The sequence below is a fragment of the Gobius niger genome, assembly GCF_951799975.1.
Source record: "Gobius niger genome assembly, chromosome: 1".
Classification (NCBI taxonomy): domain Eukaryota; kingdom Metazoa; phylum Chordata; class Actinopteri; order Gobiiformes; family Gobiidae; genus Gobius; species Gobius niger.
Window position 1 is genome coordinate 8,123,964 of NC_136852.1, and position 21,380 is coordinate 8,145,343.

The following is a 21,380-nucleotide window of genomic DNA, read 5'->3' on the forward strand; positions in this document are numbered from 1 at the left end:
GCCTTAACCGAGTGCATTTTCTCCAGTTTAGTTTTACCCACATCTTAAAGGTTACAGCCTATAGGCCAGTGTCACGCCTCATTTGAAAGCTAAGACCCACAAAACTGATCTAAACGGATCTTTTTCCTTGTGTTGTGTTTTCCTTGCGTCGCCATCGTCACACTCTTTTTCCATCTTATTTTGCCACTTTTTGTTGCACTTTCATTGCTTTTGTTGTCACATTTTTGTTGATCTTTTGTGGCTTTTTCATCACTTTTTTGTTGCTTTTTTTGTCAAGTTTTAGTCTCTTTCTTTGTCGCACTTTCATCGGTTCATTTTGACGCTCTTTTCAACAAGCTTTAGATTTGGCCAAACTGGAGAAAACAAGCTTGGTTTAAGAGATTAACTTAAAGTGTTTTATTCATTGTGTATAAGATACTTCTGGTCTATTTTGCAAACCTCTCAAGAGCTCTTATAACAAGTGAATTTCTCCATCGTAAGATCAATAAAGGCCAGTGTTGGGGTAATGTATTACAAAAGGAATAAGGAACAATAAGGAATATAAAAGGAAATCTCTGACGGCACTTTTGCTCTGTGGCATTATTTCTATATTTAGTTTATACTTTGCCAAAAGTAACTCAAAAGTAACTCAAAGTCGTGTAACTCAGCTACATTTTTGAAACAGTAATATGTAATACAAACATGTTACATTTTTAGATTATACTGTACTACAATTTATAAGTAACTTGCCCAACACTGAAAAAGGCTTATCTTAATGACAATATAATATAAAGATATATTTTAAATGAAATGTTCTTATATATTTAAGGTCACATTTAAAGGTACACTGTGTAACATTTTGCACTACGAATGAAGCTTCAGTGCAAATTCAACATGTAAGACATACCTGCAGCCTTTATTCATTGCCTCATCATCAGCAGCCTTTACCAATCATCCAATCACAGCCCCAGCTGTAGCCGCACCTCCGCATCAGCCAATCATCACCCAGGATCCCCTTCTAAAGCCCCCTGGTCAATATACTCGGCCGTTTCCCAGCTGTGCTGCGCCCCTCCTCCGCCCCTCCCCCACCTGGTCTCTCCTCGGCTCTGCTCGTCGTCGCCGCCAACGGCAGCCCCAGGTCGTCCTACCACCACCAGTGTCCGGGCTCTGAAGGAAGAATCTGGCTATGATCCATCAACGCCATGTATTCCATATCTATTACTGGAATCTTCCGCCGGGGTCTGAGCCCCAGTCATGACTCACGTTAAATAAAACGCATTTTCTGTCTTCTCAGGTTGAAATGTCAACAGTACAAAACATGATCCCAATGACAGAAAATAGCCTACTACTATTTTTAATCAAAGAATGGATCTGGATGAGGACCTGACCTACATGAATCTCAAATTCTGCTGACTTTAGTCACATCTCCATGGAGACGAGCTGGAGACGCACCCACTCCCGGTAAAGCTACTGTCATGTCTTTAGGAGAGCTGAGCCGCTCACAGCAGGGGCGGACTGGGACTGAAAAACAGCCCTGGACTCTGACCAGCCTGGCCCAAACTAGCGTAATTGTGCACTTCCACAAATACATTATGTTAACCTCTTACCACCCGCCTTAACCGAGAGCAAAGGAAAGCTAAGACCTACAAAAGTGATGGTAACTTTTTTCCACGTCATTTTTGTCATATTTTTGTTGGTTTTAATTCATTATTTTTTTCTATCATTTGTTTGTGTTTTTCTCACGTTTATGTAGTTTTTTTGTCCGTGTTTTTCTCATGCTTTTGTTGCCTTTTCATCACATTTTTTGTCAATTTTTGTTGTTTTTCCAGCACATTTTTGTTTTGTTTTCATCCTCTTTTTCTCACTATTTTTATGCTTTTCTTTTTAGCATTTAGATTTGGGTAAAGCTCAGTTGACGCGGGACTGGTGGCCCTAGAGCCAGTGGCCCTTCTGTGCTCTTCCAGAATGGACATATGACCAGTCCGCCCCTGGCTCACAGCAAAGGCACATGTTTGATTGCACATTTATGAGGTATTTTTCAATGAGGAAAATATCTGTCATACTATAAATGCTTGTATTTGAATAGTATTTATTGGGTAAAATTCTACACGGTGTGGCTTTAAAGTCATGTATATGAACCAAAATCCTTATCTTTAACATCGTAGCTACCATTATCCTTTCCAGCTGATCCTTCACCAAAAGACATCACCCCATCTCCACCTTAACCTGACTCTGCATTGCTGCGCGCCAGCCTCGGATGGGTGTCAACTTGCGGGGAGACACATTTCCCCGCGGCGGCTCCCATTGGTTTGTCCGTGACGTGATGATACGGAGGAGTTGACCGTGAACTCTTTATAAAGCCCGTGCGTCTGCGGCCGGCGGCTTGAACGAGCGCTGCTGCCACTTGTACCACACAACTACTACGACTGCTGCTGCTGCTGCTGCTGCTACTACGGGTACTACTACTCCAACTTCTCCGCGTAGAGGAAGCTGACAGCTCGACCAAACCGCGCATCATGAGCGAGGTAGGACTATGGCCAGTGAGACTCCATTACGCACAGCTTTTCTGATTCCCCACAACTTTATTCTGTCATCTCGCGGTTTTTTTTCCGTCAAGGAAGTGATGCTGCTTTGTTGGACGCGCGCATCTTTCCCCTCTTTGTGACAACTGTGCGCCTTCCCCTCAGATATAGATTATCCCCGAGTTTCTAACTTAATAGACGGATGAATGTGCGGTGTTTCAAGCCAAGAGCGCTTAGATATGCGCGGAATAACGGTCAGGATTACGAGTGGGAATCCTTCATTGTGTCTGTAATCTAAAAGTAGTCAGGAAAGGAGATTCAAAGCCCCAAAGCCCAGATCTAATATATTCTGTGCAACGTGCGATATGTGCGGAGCGGAGAGGGATATTAATAGCTCTTTTTATTATGGGATTTGTTTTACTCCGCGCGTTTGTCTCCGCTTCTGCTGTTGCTGCTGCTGCTGGTTTGATGTAATACTTCAGACAAAGCTGCAGGAGTGGAAGTGGGAAAGACTCTGAAGGCAAAATGTTTGATGGAGTCCTTGCCCAAAGATTGTGCCTGCGTTATAGCGCGCGTTCATGTCATTTCTGGGTTGATATTATAGTTTTAATCAGGAGGAGGCAGACTGGAGCCTCTTGTCACACTACGGAGCATTCATTAGCATAGAAAAATGCCCAACACTGAGCTTTACAGGGAAAAAGGGGAGCAGGAAATCCTGATATGAAAATGAAAATCTGGTTCATGAATGGGGAAAAAGCTGAAACAGGCTAATTCCCAATCATTTCCTGTTACTCTACTCCTCCTTTAACAATATGCAGAGAGTGTCAAGTCAAATTATTAAATCGTTTGATGATTAATTGTGCTTAAAGCAACACTGCGTATCATCTCACAGAGTCTATAGCAGACCTGGGCAGATTATGAGATGATTGAATCCGGCCCACGACTTGTAGGGCATACATTTCTGAGTATGTCAAAAAAAAAAAAGGAAGTCTCTAACCCATCCTTTTGCAGAGTTATGTTTTTTTTTTTAAAGAAATTACCAGAATGCTCACTCCAGCCACTAGGCGGCAGCATAAATACAAATAAAAGGAAAGAATTCCACACGTGTCCAGCAGAGGGCACTGACACAATGAGAGGTCAGGATATAAACAACACATTGATCCTGTCAGGCTCATTATTTTTCATTTAATTAAACATATTTTTTATGTAGGAGCTTTTGTTGGATGAATCCCGGCAATAAACTCCCCATGTATGTTTTGGCCCCCACTGAAAATTTACCTGGAGACCCCCACCCCCAGTGCGATTGTAGAAGTTAATAAGTATAATTAGTTAAATAAGCTTAAAAAAACGATGCACACACATGCACGTCCTTGGCTTGATATGGCTAAATGTTTTCAGAAAATAACAGTCCTACTAAAAACCAGTATCAGATATTCAAAATACACAATTTAGTGTAATGAGTAAGTGCAGAGAGTTCTTGTTGGTGTGGCTCCGACTCAATTCAGGCTTCTTATGTGGCCCCTTATGAAGATTAATGCCCCCCCTGGTCTATAGAATGAAATGCAAGCCTTGTGGGTGCTTTTATCGGTGGAAAAATATGTGCGACTTTATTGTGACGCCTCAAACCTGCACCGGGACGTCACCTGCTTTCACCGTGCAGCTGCTTTCCATGGCTTTTAAATACGTTTTAAATGTTTTAATCTGACATCTCTCAATGACATCTTGAGTCACTATATAAAAGTTCTCTAAAGATTCATGATAAGAAAGGCACACGATTCCATCACTGTCATATCCTCGTAAAACACAAATTTCTCAGCTTTGAAAATTTGATAATCCACCCAAGTCTGTGTTTGATGTATAAGATCCTCCAAAAGTTCATCTCTCTGGGCTCTGAAACAACAGCTCGAACCACTAGATCTACAGTGCGAAGCGAATGCAGGATCCCGAAACGAAAGACAGCATTTGGAAACTCTGCTTTTTCTTGTGTGGCCGCTCGTCAGTGGAATAAGTTGCCAACAGAGCTGATAACATGTTCTCACGCCTGGCAAAGAAACGGCTCTTGTCAAATCAAGCTTGCACCCACATGTGACCGGATGTATGCGTGTGTGTTTTATCTGATGGTTGTGGATGTGAAGATTTGCTTTTACTCTTATGAACTTGGTCAATGTAAATGCCATTATCCATGTATGCATGATGTTTTTATGTGTTTTACTATAACATCAGCCTGCCCAGGGACTACAGGTGGAAATTAGCACTTGAGCTATAACCTGGCACATCTCTCCCTTTGAGGTTAATGTTTATTGTGCACTGTCCCTGTTTTTTCTAAATAAATAAACTAAACTAAACTAAACTCACTGCCTTAATAGCATTTTCAGAGCATAGTTGAGCTTTAGGGGCATGTTGGGTATTGCTGTTGTGATGTCGCAACAGACATTTTATATATATTGTGGTTTTCCGGGGATTTTAAGAAGTAAAGTATAGAATATGTTTGTTTACTTCACGGCCGGAAGAAGAAGTCACAGAAGGTCACCTAAAGCAGTGGTTCTCAAGTGTGACGCGACCTTTTCCCGGATACATTTCTTTCTATATTCGTCTTTTATAAATATATAGAAACATCTGTATCTGTACAAATGACTGTTGTTTTGTTCATAATTTCAGCCTTAAGATGTTTAGTGTTCATTCATTAATCCGTGGTGGAGAATACAGTATTTAACTTGATTTATAAGAAGTAAAATACTGCCATTCTAAGATTATGCTGGGCCCTGACGACATCCCAGTTGAAAACCACTGACCTACAGCAAACAAGCAAGTCATTATATAAAAGTCTTTGCTTGCCCCTGAATTGGTTTTGCAGTCTTTTCAGTGTTTGCATATTTAAAAATGGCCGGATTCACGATCATTAAGAGACTCTAAATCCATATTGACTTTTGTTTCCGGATTGTAGATCACCAAATAATAGTAAAATCAAATCAAATTCAGCACAAACAGAGCTTTTTCCGATTAGTCGCACGTTCTCCCGGCGCCTCGACCCGAGCCGCTCAAACAGACGAGTGTCAGACGAGCTCAGTACTTCCCAGCAAGCTGTTTAGAACCAGTCGCTCTGTAGCCGTCTCCTTAAGTGATGAATTCAAGGCGTATATAACAGGAAGTATAACAGCGGCTGAATAATTAAACTCACGGCCGACTGCAAACTCAAGCAGGCTTTGCATTGACACCACGAGCATCTCCTGTTGATTAAAAAAGGAGGGGGCACTTTGGCAGCCGTGTGGAGTGGACTCGAGCTCGGAGAGGAGAGTTTGTCTTGACTGTGGAGGAGGGAAAGGGCTGTTCAGCACAATTTAGACAGATGGATGAACAAGGGAGTGGTTATTGGAGCAGGACCCACCATCACACAATGACGACAAGCCAAGACCAGCTCTTCTCTTTGGTCCTCATGGCCAGGAGCTGAAATTGCTGCAATACCACCCCCTCGTGGCCAGGAGCGACTCCAAAAAGGAACTTTTAAAACCAGTGGAGACATTACACTTCCCAAAAATAGCTTAAAAGCTCGTTATTTAACTACGCTGTTAAAGCAGCACTAAGTAACGTGTTTACCTTAATAAATCCTTTTCGTAGTCCCTGTTGGGGTAATACAAGTGTTTATGGGATGATTGGAGGGTCTTTCATCTCCCCCTGGTGTCTCTGGCCAGAAAACCATGTTTGCAACTTGACTGCCACCGGTGCGGAGGAAGCAATACACACTAATGTAATCACGAAGAAGAAGCTAACATGCTAATGGGCAAAGCTAACTGCGGGCTAACGTCACTTTAAACAGTATTTACAGCCAAGTTTGAGTGAAATGTTTTTTTCCATTGTATAATTGGATGCACAGTAACCCTCTCTCCCTTCGCCTTTCCTGTCAGCGTAGTATTTACTCTCCAAGACAATTAATAAGTTAAAAAATCGTAACTTGCTACTACACCTGCAGTTGCGCTTATGGCCTGTAGGGGGAAGAGTTACTTAGTACTGCTTTAAAGAGCGGGTATTATGCTTTTGTCAATCACATAGCACCAGTCTATATCACACTACAATGATGACCAAACCTTCTGTTGGTCTGTAAATGCAGTAAATTAGAATAACTGCCTTGTATAAAATTGCTCTCTCAAAATGGCTGCAGCGAATGTCTTGAAATAGGCCTCTGTCTCTTTAAGAACCTCTCACTCTTTCCGACACGCCCCCTCCACACGCTGTCTGTGGCATCAGTGGGGAGGGGGTTCTGCTGAGGAGCAGTGGTTGGTTACTCGGCTGGTGACGAAAGCTCGGAGGCGTCTCCAGGAGGTGGAGGCGTTTCTAGGAGGACTCAGGCAAACCTATCCCTAAAATGGCCGCCATCAGAGTTTTTACAGATTACTCAAAAATACGTGAATGAGCCAAGGCAACACTTCAGGCATGTTTTTAATGAGGGAATGACATAATAACATGATGTAAAGCTTGAAAAAGTCAATTTTGCATAACACCCCACCCCCTTTAAAGCAGAAACCAGTGGAGACATTACACCTCCCAAAAATAGCTTAAAAGCCCGTTTTTTAACTACGCTGTTAAATTAGAATGTTTTAGCTTGGGGTTTGGATTGGCAGGCTCTACATTGGCCCTTCCTGCCTTCTCACCCGTTTTAGGATTATTTTGCTGTTGAAGCAACGTGCCCCACTTTATTTTCACAAAAACACAAAACTTTAAGCATACATAGTTTTGTCAATGTGAAATCTGTAAATATTGGGCACCATGGTGGCACATTGGTTTGCACTCCAGCTAGAAGGTCCCGGGTTCGATTCCCACCTGGACGGGGCCTTTGTGTGTGGTGTTTGCATGTTCTCCTCGTGTCTGCGTCGGTTTCCTCCTGGAACTCCGGTTTTCCCGACCACTCAAAATACAGTATGTACAATAGGTTAATCCTCCAGCCCGGTGATTCTGACCATTAGCCTGGTAACTCTAAGTAAGCAAGTAACTCATGCCCCTAGAGGCCATGAGCGCCACTGCAGGTGTCGTAGCATGTTGCGTTTTTTTTTTACTTTACTAGTAAATACTACACTGACAGAAAAGACAAAGGGAGCGAAAGATATTGTACATTGTGCCACAACCCAATTACACAATGGAGATTATTTTTCTTATTCAAACTTGGCTGTAAATACTGCCAAAGTGGCGCTAGCCCAGTTAGCTTTGCCCGTTAGCCTGTTAGCTTCTTCTTCATGATTCTTCCGGAGGCAGGGAAGTTGCAAGGGTGGTTTTCTGTCCAGAGACATCAAGGGAGAATAAAAGACCCCCCATTCATCCACACTTGTATTACCCCCAGAGGGACTACGGAAAGGATTTATTAAGGTAAACAAGTTACTTAGTACTGCTTTAACTTAAATCCATTGGCCTGATCCCGCTTTGACACCTACACATAAAACTGTGCAGTTCAGTCTGTTAAAAACAATGTTCAATATCTGTATTTTACCACAGGAAAAAAATGATGTAAGCATTAAATAAGTTCATAAAGCTAAAACCGTCAACAAAACAATAACGACCAGCCATTTTAACAGCAGACTCAGGTACATTTTCAGTCAAGGAATGTTGACAGAAATTAGAGTTTTTTTAAAGCAATATTGACTTTTTTTCTAAGATGACACAAAAAAACATCCAGCGTCAGAATAATCAGTAACAAATATTTGCGGCTTCCTTGCAAAATATGTTCTTTATCTCTTGTATGGACCAGATGGGCCCACAAGTCCATTATTCCTGCTTTAATCTGGCTTGTCAGACTCCTTTGGACATCGGCCCCTTGATATTTATAGAAGTATGAATTGAAAATATTGCATAGTGTCTTGAAAAATCTCTGGGAACATGAAGTAATCCAAAACACCAGCAGAGGGAGCTAGTCTCTATCTGGAAACATACCAAAAAAACGAGCTAGAAGGAGCAAAGGAGCTTAAGTTTGAGCCATTAGCCTAAATCAGGGTAAATCTGTGCTACTTCTTTACTGCAATTGAGCAAAATGGACAAAAATAAGTTTGTCGACAGGAAGAATTGCAAACAGCTCCACAACAATGTCATTTATTTTAAGTTACACACAATTGTACAAATAAAGCAAAACCAAGCTGCTTTTACATTGGAAGCTGAAATCAAGGCAGAAAGCATTAAATCATTAATCCGAGGCCAGCTCAAAAACATAACTTATGTATGTCTGAATTTGAGAAGTAGCTCGAGGACGTCTCCAAACTCCCGCCTGAACAGAAAACCATCAAAGGCTTTGCTGTTTGATGCCTTTGTGCTGATACAGAATAATGTAACGTATCCATGTGTTTCCGTGTCCGTGCGGATGTGTTCGGTCAGAAACGAACGTATTCTTTGCCCCATTAATTTTTATGACCTGCAACATTTTGGCACAAATTGGTCCAGATGGGACTACAGTAAGAAATGCTAATTAGTTTGGATGGATATTAGCATAAGCAGAGGCAGCTCCGAAGCGCAGCATGTTTACTGCCGCATGGCGCATTGGGCTCGTGCTCTGCCAGGCTGCTCCGGTGCCCATAAAATGTCATTGTACATCTGCTTTATTTACGAAGTATGGCTGTGTTACACTGGCTGCAAGGAGTCCGCCATTTTCTGCCTCTGCGGCATCCAAACGGCACAGCACTTCTGCTCTGATCGGATTTGTTTTGGATGCAGACAACAAGTCCTGCATATGGATTTACTTAGTTTAATGAGTAAAGACTGACACCGGGAAGTTGCAGCTCAATGAAGAAAAGTTTGAAAAAAAAGTGAAATAGACATAGGGCTGAACGATATTGAAGTAACTTGTGATATGGGATACGGATTTGCAGGATTGTGATAATGGTGCAATATTTCAGTAAACCATTTCAACATGTTTTAAGTAACTAGTTTTTCAGCAAATTGTGTCCAAAGAAGACATTAAAAAATAGTAAGTAAATAGTAAATGTTTAAGTCAGATGAAACTTGATATTTTGTGATACATTTTGCAGCCCTAGAAAAAGGGATAATTCCACATCCCAAGATAGAACTGGGAGTTGGTCCTTTTGCACAGTGTGGATACACAGGTATATTATCTTAACCTCGTCTTACATCACGTCTTGTGCCCATTTCCAACAAGGAAACGTCTAAAACTAAGGCTGCACCAAAAACATGTTACCTGGATGGAGGGCGCGGCGATAAATCGAATGAATGAATTCATGCTTTTGAAAACAGACGATTTGGAAAATGGCTAAATTGTAAAATCCCCAGCGGAGAAGCAGAGACTTCCTGACGATCTGCTGCTTTACAAAGGCCAAAGTGTTTTAAGAGGTGGAGTTTTCTTCCGCTAAAGCAGAGTTTCTGCTCCTGTGCCTTTCTCTCACTCTCCTCTGAGCGGACCATTTAACTCCGCCCCTTTCCCTTGAGTCTCCATGGAGACGGTTGTCAATCACAGCAGAGGCATGAAGACGATAAAACTAAAACACTTTTGAAAACTCCATGGCTTATTAAGAGGTTTTACTTTTGAAAGCAGACGAGGATTATCTAAAACAGAAATAACCATTTTTATTTAAAGGGTTATATTATCTTCATGGGCCTCATTGTAGCTACATTATGAAATATTAATGAGCAGGACTCTGAGCACTTTTCTTCATATGAAAGATCAGGAGACTTTTTAAAGTTTATTTCAAATAAAATTGATTAAAATCTTAATCGTCCAAACTGAGCAAAAATATTTTATTTTTCGGCCATGTCGCCCTGCCCTACCTGGATGTAACAAACTGTTCTGAGGGTCGCTGCAGTTGGCAGGTTTAGGTTCAGCAACACTATGAGCCCAAAGAATGAGATCAGCTGAACATCCTGAGTGACCAGGTTATTCCATCAGTTGCCTTCCTCTTCTCTAATGGCACGAGCATATTCCAAGATGACAAGGCCAGGATTCATCAGGCTCACACTGTGAAAGAGTGGATCAGGGAGCATGTGACATCATTTTCTCACATGTTGTTAACCAATTTTCCTCACTATATATCCTCTCCATTCAGGATGTATATGCTCACAGAGCCTTCAGGAGATGAGCGACACCCGGGAAGCTGAACTCTCTCCCTCCCTCTGTGCCACTGGGACTCACAAACCGGGATCCACTCCAGCCCCTCAAAGACAATGAACTTCACTCCCTCACGCACAAATCTGTAGCAACTATATGAGCTATGACGCCATAAAAAGAACTGTTTGGATCCAGCAGACGCGAGCGGCCGAATATTGCAATCCCAGCTCTGAATGTTATTTCATCCGTCTGACATTTATGACCACGGCGACTTGACGCATTGTGTGTATTTACGGCGTGCGGAGTAACTGAAGCCATCTTATTTGTGTCCATTATTGCGAATTCGATCTCCAGATACGCCAATGCAGTGCTTTTAACGTTTGAGGAAATGGATGAACTTCAGAGATCGCAGAAAAAACTGAGGGAAAAATCAAGAAAAAAATATGTCATCGGTGCCTCTGTAAATCTAAATGTACAATCTAAACATTACTTAAGGGCGCGCGTGCTGTTCACAGACGTCTTGTACAGTTGACCTTGATATACCGCTGCAAACATTTTTTCTGGCGTTGCGTAAGAGACTTGAGATGAAGCGCACTTTGACACTCTCTGCTCTTCAGGCTGTGAAAGCTGCAGGATTTGTCTCGAGGCGAAAGTACTTTGGTCGTTGCTGGTTTGGGAAAATACTGAATTGCACTTTTCCCTGATAATTGTTGATCCCTCCTGAGATTCCTGTGCACGTAGACGACCTCATCAGAAAACATGTGGCTTTGTTTAATGCTTGCTCTACTGTACTGGACACTCTTGTAGCCAAATGAAAGAATGTCTTATTGTCAATTGACTAAAGAGCGAGAATAAGATTCTTAAAGGGATATTTCAGGATTTTTGACATAGGGCCTCATTTCCTAGTTGTCCAGAGTGTTGTTGATTTCTGGAGATATTTTGTAATTCAAGCAGTTCTTATATTTGAAGTTTGTTCAAAGTTTGTGGCGCTAGGCTAGTGCAAGGCTAGCGCATTTCTATGGTATCAGCTAGCCTGCATTAAAACCAGTCTGACCCGCTCCACAGTGCACCTGAGGCAAATCACTTATAACACCAGACTAACCATATAAATGTCTGTGTCGATAGAAGCAATTTAACCATTTTGCATTTAAAAAAAAACGTATATTTCAGCAGGTTAAGCTACGCAGCGGCGGAGTGATCTGCTAGAAAATAGTCTCTCAAAATGCGATCATTCATGTGATGCAAGGTCAGTTATATTCCAAAAACTATTCTATATAATCCCACCTTTTGACAAGTCCCTCAACCGTCACCCAACCAAGCTTGTTTGTTTATCCCATTATTTAAAACGAAATTTTGTGTCTTGTTCTGCTCCTAAATCTAACAGATTATAGACAGTGAGAGGTTGATGTAACCAGGGGGTATTTGGAATGATTTCATTTTTTTTTAAAAGGGAAAACTGAAAGAGACTAGATGCAAGTTGGTCATTTTTATACTCACTACTGCCACCTCAGGTTTTACATATAACTGCAGCTTATATATTAAGCTCGTGCATGACGGCGCTTCCGACCCGAAGTAAAAACGTTTTGAGTGACAGTGCAGGATTTTAGAGGCAGTTGTGGTGAACAGGTCTGGGCTCATTCTACACATAAGGACATGGCTGGAACATGTAGGGGGAGGAAATACTTAGTATTAACATTTTTAAACTCCGCATCGTCCCTTTAATTCTGTATTTGAACATTATGGTCAAGGTGTGTTGAGTGTTGGCCATTCACTTTCTAACTAACAAGCTATACCCTCGAGGCCGAGTGTAATTGAAAGGCCCCGGTTGTATGCGAGACTGGTTTCGAGGTCACTTCCTTTGGTTTGGCAAAGGGGCCCCAGAGCAGCCTTTGGTGAGGGGCCCTCACAAAGCAAGAAACGACTGTCTGAGAAAATGAAGCTATAGAGAATCTGCTTTCGGATTGCCGCCGTGATGAAAAGGCCAGACAGCCATTTCCCGCTTATTAACTCCATTTAGTTTGCAAATCTAATTAACCAATCCATCGTCAACAGTGTTTACAAACCGCAGTGAAGACACAAGCCGCGTAAATCACCGGAGCTGACACTAAGCTTTCAGTAAAACTATTACGCGTCTCGGCGGCAGAACGCGGAGAGTTTTAAAATGGCCGCTTTGCTTGTTCTCTGATTAATATGCGTCCGTAAATCTTCGGCAAGTGAAAAGATCCCCCCGACTGAGGAGGTAAAGCGGATCTATAAAACCGAATTGACAACTTTATTAAGCCGTCGCCAGATTGCATTTGAAAGCCTGACATGTGTTTGGAAACGAAGGAATAAAACAAACGCTGTAACGAACGAGACGGCTTCGCTTTGTGTTCTCCGTGTACAGTCGCGTATGTGCGTCGTCAGAGAGAACCTGCCCCTTTTGCTCACTACAAAAAGTAAATATCAAGCATTGGCTTAAATGACTTGAATTGAGGAAATGTATCTTGTTTTGAGGGGTTTTCACTCATTTAGACCTTTTTCCTGATCTGACCAAGATTATTTTGCTAGTTTGAGGACATTTCAGACTGGTTCTATGGTAAATCTCGCTTGAAATAAGAAAGTAAAACTGCCAATGGGACAAGACCATTTTTCTTACCCCATTGGCAGAGTAGAAGAGTAGCAGAGTAGAGTCAGAAACCTCTCAGAACAAGTGAAATAATCTAGGTGAAATGCCCAACTAAATCTTACCTAGTCAAAACAACTAAAATTTGGATTATTATGCTCAAATTGAGACATCTAAACTAATCTAGTAGATTACTTTTTGCAGTGTGCCCCTGAAGTGCCTTTTTCCCTCCACACCTTTTATTTATTTGTATTATAGTTTGTTTATCCAAAGCTTTGTCCCAATAATCCTTATTAGCTTATATTAGTAAATAAAATCCGAAATGAACCTGCCCCTCGTTAGTTCATCGTTTGTTTTCAAGGCTCCGCCCACCGGCCCTGCAGCAGCAGTGAGGGCTGAGGCATCTCCTGCACAGAACAACGATCTCATCACCTTGTGCTTCAGATCACTCTTTATTTTGTATCAGTCGGCCTCATAATTACGAACCAATGAGGTCAACAAGCCGACAGTTTTGTACCATCTAAAAGATAAACCTAGTGTCGGACGCGAGCGCTGTTCTATTAAAACAACGTGAAACTCACGCCCAGACATTCTCAATAGTTTATGTTATTTTCTTAAATGGATATTTCACGATTTTTGACATAGGGCCTCATTTCCTAGTTATCCAGAATGTTGCTGGTACCTGGAGATATTTTTTTTGGTAGTTCATGCAGTTGTTTTATTTGAAGAGTATCGTGGCGCTAGGCTAATGCAAGGCTAGCGCATTTCTACAATGTCAGCTAGCCTGCATTAAAAACAGTCTGACCCTCTCCACAGTGCACCTGATGCAAATCACTTATAACGCCAGACTAACCATATAAATGTCTGTGTCGATAGAATAATTTTTGGAATATAACTGACCTTGCATCACACGAATGATCGCATTTTGAGGGACTATTTTCTAGCAGATCACTCCGCCGCTGCGTAGCTTATACAACCACGAAGCTGATGCTGCTCAAATATAAGGTGTTTTAAATGCGAAACGGCCTCAAAATTGCCTCAGGTGCTCTGTGGAGCGGGTCAGACTGTTTTTAATGCAGGCTAGCTGACATTGTAGAAATGCGCTAGCCTTGCATTAGCCTAGCGCCACAAAACTCTTCAAGTATAAGAACTGCATGAATTACAACAAAAAATTATCTCCCGGTACCAGCAACACTCTAACTAGGATAACTAGGAAATGAGGCCAAAAATTCTGAAATATCCCTTTAAGCCCCTGTTTTCAGCCACAGCCCAGAGAAGAGAGAGACATGAGGGAGACAGTTGTGAAAGTCTGTGTTTCTGCAGGGGCGCTGCTAAGACACTTGTGGCCCGGGGCAGATGCTCCTGAAAAGTGCCCCACTAGCAAAAGATACTGGCAAGAATAGTATTAATAAACTGAAAAAATCTATATTTTTACCTTTTACTTTTGTATAAATTAAATAAATAAAATGGATTTGTTTTTTGTTTGTCAGGGGTCGCGGGAGGGGGGGTTGGGTGTTAGTGCCCTTTTGATTTTTGAGCCCCCGCCCCTCTGCAGCTCTCTGCGCGGCCCTGGTCCTCAGCTTCACCGGGTTTTTTCCCGAAGTCAGTCACTCGCAAAAGCCCTGAATTAACGGGAGTGACATTTCCGCAGCACACGGCGAAAATTTACCTCCCGCAAAATAAATCATTACACTGTCACACGCCGAGGGATTTGAGAACGGGAACAAACGCCCCAGGGACCGTCGGAAAAAAAACCCTATAACCTAAGCAAAATCTCCATACTGTAGCACTTTATTTCACAGCCAAACTTTAAGGAAAACATTAACGCGCGGGATTGTAAGTGCGCTTCCTTTTTTCTTTTTCTTTTTTCGAGTGAGGTTTTCAGGAGCAAATTTGGCAATAAAGCACCGTAATTGCATCTGGTCCATTAGCATCGGCGCTAGTTCAATTTCTGACGGGCAATAAATGTCACGACTAATGACAGATGGGACGAGTTGGTCAATATACTGTAAATGTAATAGAGGAGGAGATGATTCATGTCGCCTGAACGTTATAAGCCAAATGGACCCGGACCCATTTGTAGAATTACTCCGAACCAAAAAAAATGTGCTTACTCCAGAAAAACGATGTGTTTTAGCCTCGAGGAGTGGTCTGGAGGAGGTGAGTGTAGTTCCCAGGATCGGAAATGGAGCTGTGAATGATCGGGCGAAGTCTGTAATTGTTTGGCTCGTGCTCTTGGACGCTTCGATGTTGGAGTAAAGGTTTTGTGATGAAAGATTGTTCGACTCTCATCCAAGAAGCATCAGTTCTGAAAGGATCCGGGTCACGAAACTGGATTTATGTGCCATTTTCTAAGGGGAGGAGTTAGACTAGACTAGACTAGACCAGGAGTTCCCAAACTTTTCAGGTCTCAACCCCCAAACATGGCAAGACCAACAACTCAAGACCTTTAAAACCCGGTGTAGTGATGTTTGTTTAAATAGTACACTGCAAAAAATAAGCATCTCAATTTCAGCATAATCATTTACATTTGAGTTGACTAGTTAAGAGTTAGTTGGCCATTTTCCCTGTAGATTATCTCACTTGTTCTGAGATGTTTCTGACTCGTTTCAATATATTTTGTCTTTATTTCTGGTTAATTTATTTGCCAATGGGGGTAAGAATATTGCTTGTGTCCCATTGGCATTTTTACATTCAAACATCAAGCGAGATTAGATAGAACAAGCCTGAAATGTCATCAATCAAGCAAAGTAAAACATCTAAATGAGTGAAAATCGTTCAAAACAAGATTTATATTCTCAATTTAAGTCATTTAAACCTATGCTTGATATTTATTTTGTAGTGTATATTGATATTTGCCTTAATTTCACAAAAATATGCTGTTTTCAATTAAAAAGACATCAAATTCAGTGTCATAGCTTTAAAAATATTGCCTTAAAGAAGAACTAAGTAAGTTGTTTACCTTAATAAATCCTTTTAATTGTCCCTCTGGGGGTAATACAAGTGTTAATGGGATGATTTGAGGGTCTTTCCTCTCCCCCTGGTGTCTCTGGGCAGAAAACCACAGTTAACTTCACTGCCTACGAGTCAGAGGCGCAATACACACTAATGGAATCACGAAGAAGAAGCTAACAGGCTAACGGGCAAAGCTAACTGCGGGCAAGCGCCACTTAAACAGTGTTTACAGCCAAGTTTGAGTGAAAAATGATCTCCATTGTGTCATTGGATGTACAATATCCCTCTCTCCCTTTGTCTTTCTGTCATCGTAGTATTTACTCACACGGACATGGCTTCAAGGGGCATGAGTTACGTAGTACGGCTTTAAATAATTTGGCTGCCCCCACCTGAGTGTCCCACAACCCCCCGGTGTGTTCCAGCTCCCACTTTGAGAACCACTGGACTAAACCCTTTGGCCGAACCTCTTCATACCAGTGATCCTACTGTGAGGAATTTAAGAACACATGTATTTATTTATAAAGCACATCACATGTAGCACAAATTGCAGTACTAAGAAACATCGAATACAGATATTTGACTCGTAAAATAAAAGCTTAGTGGAGGCTTGTGTGAATAAAAAGCTTACGTTTTGGGATGTGTTATGAAAAGGTGGGAGAGGCCGCAGCTCCAGTGGGAGAGAGGCCGGTCAAGTGTGTTTTGAAAACGCAAAACAAAGAATTCAATTAGCTGCTTCACACACTCACACACTCATGTTGTGAGCCCTGAATGCAACTTTTGAATAATCCAATGAGCCAGACCAGCAGCAGAGACACAGTGTTTTTGATGACGATTAGATCATGATGTGTTTTCAACCAGAACGTCAGCCCTGACTCAAAAAAGGTGGAAAAACAGTTTGCATGAACCTAATTTGAGCTCGATAAATATTGTCCTGATCTGGGGTGAGGCACAGAGTCGTGAGGTCATGAGCAAGATCATTTCCATGTTGTTGTTGTAATCAGGTCCTCGGACATTGGTGTAGATGTTTCCAGACCAGAGGATTATCAGAACTGAGGAAGCTTCTTGGATTAAAGGCATCTTCAGTTCTGCACTGAACGACAAAGAGGGTTTTTTGCATCGGTGTTGAATTTTCGACAAATGCCCTCCATAAAAAGTGATAAAGCTGGACACCTGAATGGTTCACTGGTAGTTCATGCGTCTCCTCTTCACGTGGAACTGTGTGGGATTGAACATCGGCTGGTTTTTAACAGTATGACTCACGCAGTTAAACAAAACACCAAAGTGGTTCCGCCATATGCTGCGCTTCCGATGTCAGCTGCTGCTTTTGGATTTTGCGGCTTTATGGGCACTGGCTCTGGAAAACCTCACTGAAATGCAAATCGTGAGGACTAAGAACAAAAGTAAGTGCTAAGGCTGCATGATGTGGTTAAAGTTGGTGTTTATTACGACAGGTGCAACTGAGAGCTTCCTCTTCCTCCTTCTCATCTTTGTCCTCCTCCTTCTTCCCTGGTTCTGACGTCACTCTTCACGTGAGGGTCACCTGTAGGCCTGTCACGATCACAAATTTGAAGTTCGATATACTGAGGCGGGAAAGTATCGTGATAAACGATTTTATTGACTCTTAATGATACTATATACTGTCGACTCTCAAGCATAAAAATGACAGTTGTTCTAAATGTGGATCATCATATCCTAAAATACCACACAAGCTGAAATAAACATGAAATATAACTCAATTTGCTTCAGGTAAAAATCAAAGTTTTACAAAGAACAAATAGGGATCAAGCCCAAAAATATATCATTTATTTTTCGAATGATAAGTCGATATAGATACAGACGGCATCTCTGGAATCGCCCATTCATGGTCATGTTTGAAAACAGTTTAGGGGGAAAACAATTTGGAGAAAAGTCTCAACTTTCTCTAATTATTCAAAAACTACTGCTGAAATGTGAATATAGTTTTCTACTAAATAATGATACAAAGACATGGAGAGGAGCAAAGCGGTTCAACAGCCCATGAATACATAAAAAAAAAACGGAGAATGCTAGCATCATGCTACATGTTAGCATCGTGCTAATGCTAACGCTAGCTAGCGCTTGCTACGATTGCCGTTTTTTCACTTAAAAATATCCATATGGACCCGATTTACACTTGACTTTATTTATGTGATAAATAAGTTCATATTCCTCCAGAAAATGGCTAAAAAGAGGGAAAAATTGTGTTTCCCAAAAGATTCTATTTTCCCCCTGGGCGAGGCCACGCCCCCTTCTATGACGAGGTGCCGTCTGTGTCTAGAGTACAGTCACCATCTTCTGGGAAGAGCGCAGCACACAAATATAAATCATCCTATTCTCCATTGAACGTAGCCAGATTAATAGTAGGGATAGAAGGCTTGTGTGGTTTGCGAATCTTGCCTGGATACCTCCTTGTTTGCCCCTTTTTTTGTTTCCTGTAGCGCCTCTTGTGCTGCCTCTACTGTGCTGCAGGTGTGAGGGACTCTTGGTGCCTCTTCATTGATTCAGAAGAAGAAAATGCCAGACCTTTAGATGATCAGCGAGCTGTTTGTTGCAGTTGGGGAACTAAAATCTACAATTTGGCAAGTAAATGTCAAGGAAAGGAAAATTAAATTTGACTTGCTGTTATCTAAAGCTTGAGAATGGATTTCCAATTTACATACCTGAGACTCCTATATGTGTTAAAGTTTTGAGATCTATGGTAAAACACGAGGCTAGTCTTCTGTGTGCATTTGTTGGCCGTGGTCTCAGGTGGGACGGGGGAGCGGACAGAGATCCATCATTGCTCATAATTAGCCTCCTAATTTTGAACACCTTGCTCTTTCCGGTCCACTTGCCTGCTCTCCTGCCGCGCGTCCCACAAACGGCAGACGGGAGCGTTTTCTGGGTCGCCCGGTCACGTGGGGTCTGTCGTTGCGTCACTTGGACTTGGTCTCGCAGCTGATCGGGGTCTTGGCAAACCAACACAGGAGGCGACAGTTGATCTAGAATGGCGGTGCCAGCCCACAGTCCGAGCCAAAACATCCGTTACTGCATTACGCGCGTCATGCCTATGAATCTGTTATTACAGATTACGAGGCTAAGAAGCTTTCAGCATCCACAGCATTGATTTTTTATAATCCAATGTGCTGAAAGTAGAAAGCGCCAGGGCTAAACATAGAAACTGTTTGGAGTCCAGCAACATTTCTTGTTCAATAACGCTTCCAAACTTTTAACCATTTGTGACCATGCTTACAATAAGATCCCCCCATAAATCACTGAAATGAAGCTGTTCTAAAGGTTACTGTTTTTGTGAGAAATAATTCCCTCTTTTGCAACGAGTCTGGACAGTTTTCATATCCCCGTTTTGTCTGAGCCCCATTTGCCGAGGACTTTCCCGGACGCTTCTGCCTTAGGACAGAAAGCAGAAGTGGCTGGCTCGTCAAACTAACAAGATCACAGCTTTACTCGATTGATAAGACACTAAATTCCTTTGACGGCACCAAGTCACCGCCTGATTAAACTCATTTCTCAAAAACAAGACTCTCTTGCCTCAAACAATTCATGGTTCAGTCGGTGCAGACAGTTCGCAAATCTTCGTCGGAGACTTGGCACTTTGTCTTTGAACATTTTAATCAGTCGCTTTGCACATTATGCAAACTGTGAGCACTACTTTATGTGTGCTCTATGAATGACAATGATTGAACGGTTGTTTTCCTGTCCAGGCAGCAGGTATTGACAAAAAAATTCACATCTTTACCAGAAAGTGCGATCGATTTTGACGTTGGTTTGTTGGGAATAGAGTGCAGTGTGTCAGTAAAGCGGATGTAAGGCTTTTTGCAGGTATATGGCGTCTTACAGTTTGAAAAAAATATTACCTAAAACAGCCGAAACATAATACCTTGTAGTTTCACTTCCTGTTTTTTTTGTTCATTTCATGATTTAGAGGGACTAAATGCAAGTTGGTCATTTTATACTCACTACTGCCACCTCAGGTCTTAGGCGTAACTGCAGCTTCTATATTAAGCTCATGCATGACGGCACTTCGGACCCGCATTAACACCTTTTTGAGTGACAGTGCAGGATTTCAGAGGCAGTTGTGGTGAACAGGTCCGAGCTCCTTATACACCTTAGGACATGGCTGGAACATGTAGGGCAGGGGTGCCCAAAGTGGGGCCCGCGGGCCAAATTTGGCCCGCCGACACAATTGTGTTGGCCCGCCAGAGAGTGACCTACTTTTGCGGTTAATATGGATGCAGTACACGTTTTGACCACAAGCGTCAAATTCGGGGCGCTGTTTCACTCCTTTCACAAAGTTAAGGAAACACTGTTGAGGTGTCTTGGTGTTTATCAATCACAGAGCGTTGTAGCATCAACTTTCACAGTTTTCCAACTTTTATTGCAAAGGTTGTTACATCAACATCAGTATATGTTAAAAACTGACTTATAAAAGAATTGATGCTGAACTGACACTTTCATAATAATCTAATGTGGCATTTTCTTTGAGTTAACGAATGAGGTAAAGTTACTGTAGGTGCTGTAGATACAGGTGTTTTTTTTTTTTTTTTTGCACTAAATTGCTACAGTTCGTTTTAACCCCTTAACTCCCACCTGAACCGAGCACATTTTCTCCAGTTTGGCTTTACCCCAGTCCAAAACCTTCTGGAAAAAAACTGAAAATAGCAACAAAACTGAGACGAAAATAATGATGGAAATGTGACAAAAAAGTGAGAAAACATTGATGAAAAAGTAGCAAAAATGTCACAAAAATATCACAAGAAATTGCCAAAAAATTGCCGAAAAAACTTGACAAAAAATTACAACAATGTGACAAAAAATTACAAAAAATTGATTAAAAAATGTGACAAAAAATGACAATGTGATAAAAAAATGGATGAAAAAAATCACAAAAATGTGACAAAATGTGACAAAAAAGATGACAAAAATGTGATAAAAAATTGACAAAAGCATGTTTTTTGCATAGATAGAATCAAATGCAAATGTAGGCTATTGAAAAAATAAAAAGTAAATAAAATAAAGTAACTTTACAATTTGCAGTATGTGTTTTTCGTGCTTGACATTGTCGTGTTTGGCCCGCGACTCACAGGCACTTTTTCATTTGGCCCTCGGAGACGAAAAGTTTGGGCACCCCTGATGTAGGGGTAGGATAATACATAATTTAAACTCTGTATAGTCCCTTTAACCAGGAATATGAATCTCATTTCCAGGGGAGTCCTGACCGCAGGAGGGAAGGTACTGCACATATTTTAGTGATAGGGGAAACCGGAGTACC

The 21,380-nt window shown here is 41.7% G+C and overlaps 1 protein-coding gene across 1 annotated transcript in view; it reads left to right on the top strand.

Moving 5' to 3' along the window:
- The first annotated feature begins 2,341 nt into the window (after window positions 1–2,341).
- The window catches only part of LOC306977108 (calmodulin regulator protein PCP4-like), a 58,984-nt gene continuing 39,945 nt past the window's right edge, over window positions 2,342–21,380 (top strand). The window contains exon 1 of the mRNA XM_079575278.1: window positions 2,342–2,504. Coding sequence (XP_079431404.1) covers window positions 2,496–2,504 — 9 coding nt within the window. The 5' untranslated portion in view covers window positions 2,342–2,495. The remainder of the gene's footprint in view (window positions 2,505–21,380) is intronic.